Source organism: Neltuma alba, unplaced genomic scaffold, assembly GCF_004799145.2.
Source record: "Neltuma alba isolate B1F8T4 unplaced genomic scaffold, ASM479914v2 tig00011086_pilon, whole genome shotgun sequence".
Classification (NCBI taxonomy): domain Eukaryota; kingdom Viridiplantae; phylum Streptophyta; class Magnoliopsida; order Fabales; family Fabaceae; genus Neltuma; species Neltuma alba.
The window spans coordinates 181,329-183,414 of NW_021635827.1; the positions used below are offsets into that span (position 1 = coordinate 181,329).

Sequence of the window (2,086 nt, forward strand, 5' to 3'; positions counted from 1 at the left end):
CTAATATACATGATTATTAAGGATATTCTAGAAAAGACAACACCTATTTATTACAAATAACTAAAATAATTTTCTTAATTTTTTCTAAATTAGTTAACTAAGTCTTATATTAAGGATCAAAAGTAGTATATATCTTTAATAATTTTTAAAGAAAAATTAATCTGTAAATTCCTATAGTTTATTTCAATAGTTAATTAGGTCCCTGTAATTTATTTTGTTTCAAGGAAGTCATTATAGTTTGATCTGTTGCAGGCATTTATCCTTGTGTATATCAATTGTTGATTTTAATTTGTATACATTCATGAATTTTGTGGACTCTCCTTCATTTTCACGTTATTTTAACACCACTGTATTTCTATAAATAAAATTTCATAAAATTTATCAATTAAAATGAAAATATCAAATAATAAGCACTCAGTTTAAACAAAACAAATTATACGAAACAAATTTTAATTCCCTTTTTTTTTTTTGGAAAAAAAGTGATTGCCTTAAATATATCCGGTTTCATGGGTTGCTCATCTTTCATATAGCCGACTATATTAAAATTGATGATACAAATGTTATTTAACTCCTTCATTCTTAAATATCTTTTCGCATGAAATACTTTATTCTTATGTTTTTGATGAAAACGAAATTATCATTAACCATCTAATGAAATTAGATTCGGATATCACAATGAGCACTGAATTCGGATTAGATTCCCTATATTCAGTATTTTACAATTTTGGTATGCAATAAAAGCTCGGCTCAAACAGAATTAATCAAGAAGCTATTTACCGGACTCACTACTATCCTAAACCTTGGATTTCAACTAAAACCTTCATTTCTCATACTTGCTTCCCACAGAAAAGCCTACGTTATGGCAAAATCAAAATCCCAAGTAGCATCAGGAGATAGAATTAGCAACTTACCAGACTCACTGCTTCAACACATACTCTCTCTTCTTAATACTAAAGAAGCCATTTCCACAAGCATCTTATCTAAGAGATGGACTTCACTTTGGATTGGATTGCCCACTCTTGACCTCGACGCCAAATCCTTTTGTCATCGTCGTTTTGGATCCTTCGAACGTTTCGTTGACAAAGTTCTCATCTCCGATAATGATTCCACAACCATCAAGCTACTTCGTCTCAATTGTGTTGATTATTACTATCTAGACGATCGTAAGATTGATGGTTGGTTAAAAGCAGCTATAAATCGCAAAGTCGAGCAAATAGAGCTAAGTGTTCCGTACTTGTTTCAAATTAGTGTTCCTTCTAACATATTTGTCTGCAGTGCCATTAGGGTTTTGAAATTGCATGAGGTACGTATAGATACTCCTCTCTTGGTTAATTTGCCTTCCCTTAAAGTCTTGCATTTGGAACGCGTTCGGTTTGAAGATTATAAATGTGTTGTAAAGATCTTTTCTGGATGTGCCAATGTTGAAGAACTGGTACTTAAACATATTGTTGTGCATGATCTTGAGTTCACAAACTACAGACTTCTTGGAAATTTGCTCAGACCAAATGTTCCATCTTTTCTGGGCACATTGAAGAAATTCCTGGTGGATTTCAAGGGAAAAGAAAGTGAGTTTAAGGTTGCGATGTTTATTCTCAACAATGCAAGAGATTTGAGGACCATTTCCATCACTAGTTTGAAAAGCCAAATGTTCGAAAATATATCCTTATGCGTCAGAAATAATAACTCTCAGTATCAGAAATTTATGTTGGATTTTGTACTGTTGCTATTAGATTCATAGATCTTTGTTTATGGTTTTTTTTTTTGGTTTCTTCTTCTTCTTTTTTTTTTGGTCCAATCCTAAATTTAATCACCCATAAACATATAATAATAACATTGAGTGGTATTTATCCTTTTTCTTGATATGCGTAGAGGGTTTATTAAAATTCACTTGTGTGGATATTATTAAATAATAATTATTCTTTTATTAATTTTTTTCCTTTGAGATCATGAGTAATCAAACTCCCGTCACTTGTAAGATCGGGAAATGTTTTTGCTCCACTTCCTTATTTTTATGTTTTTCCATTTTATAAGCCAACGCGGGTCTCAAAGAATACTTTGGCTTAGCGTTGGGTTAGGATTACAATTT

General features: G+C 31.3%; 1 protein-coding gene across 1 annotated transcript; it reads left to right on the plus strand.

Moving 5' to 3' along the window:
- The first annotated feature begins 859 nt into the window (after nucleotides 1-859).
- LOC114761158 (F-box/LRR-repeat protein 13-like) lies at nucleotides 860-1,738 on the plus strand. Its single transcript, XM_028950485.1, has one exon. The coding sequence runs from the start codon at nucleotides 860-862 to the stop codon at nucleotides 1,736-1,738; it is 879 nt and encodes a 292-aa protein (XP_028806318.1).
- The last annotated feature ends 348 nt before the right edge of the window (nucleotides 1,739-2,086 follow it).

What these genes read in the sequence shown, in the direction of transcription:
- LOC114761158 (XM_028950485.1), top strand. Translation starts at nt 860, where the DNA reads ATGGCAAAATCAAAATCCCAAGTAGCATCAGGAGATAGAATTAGCAAC.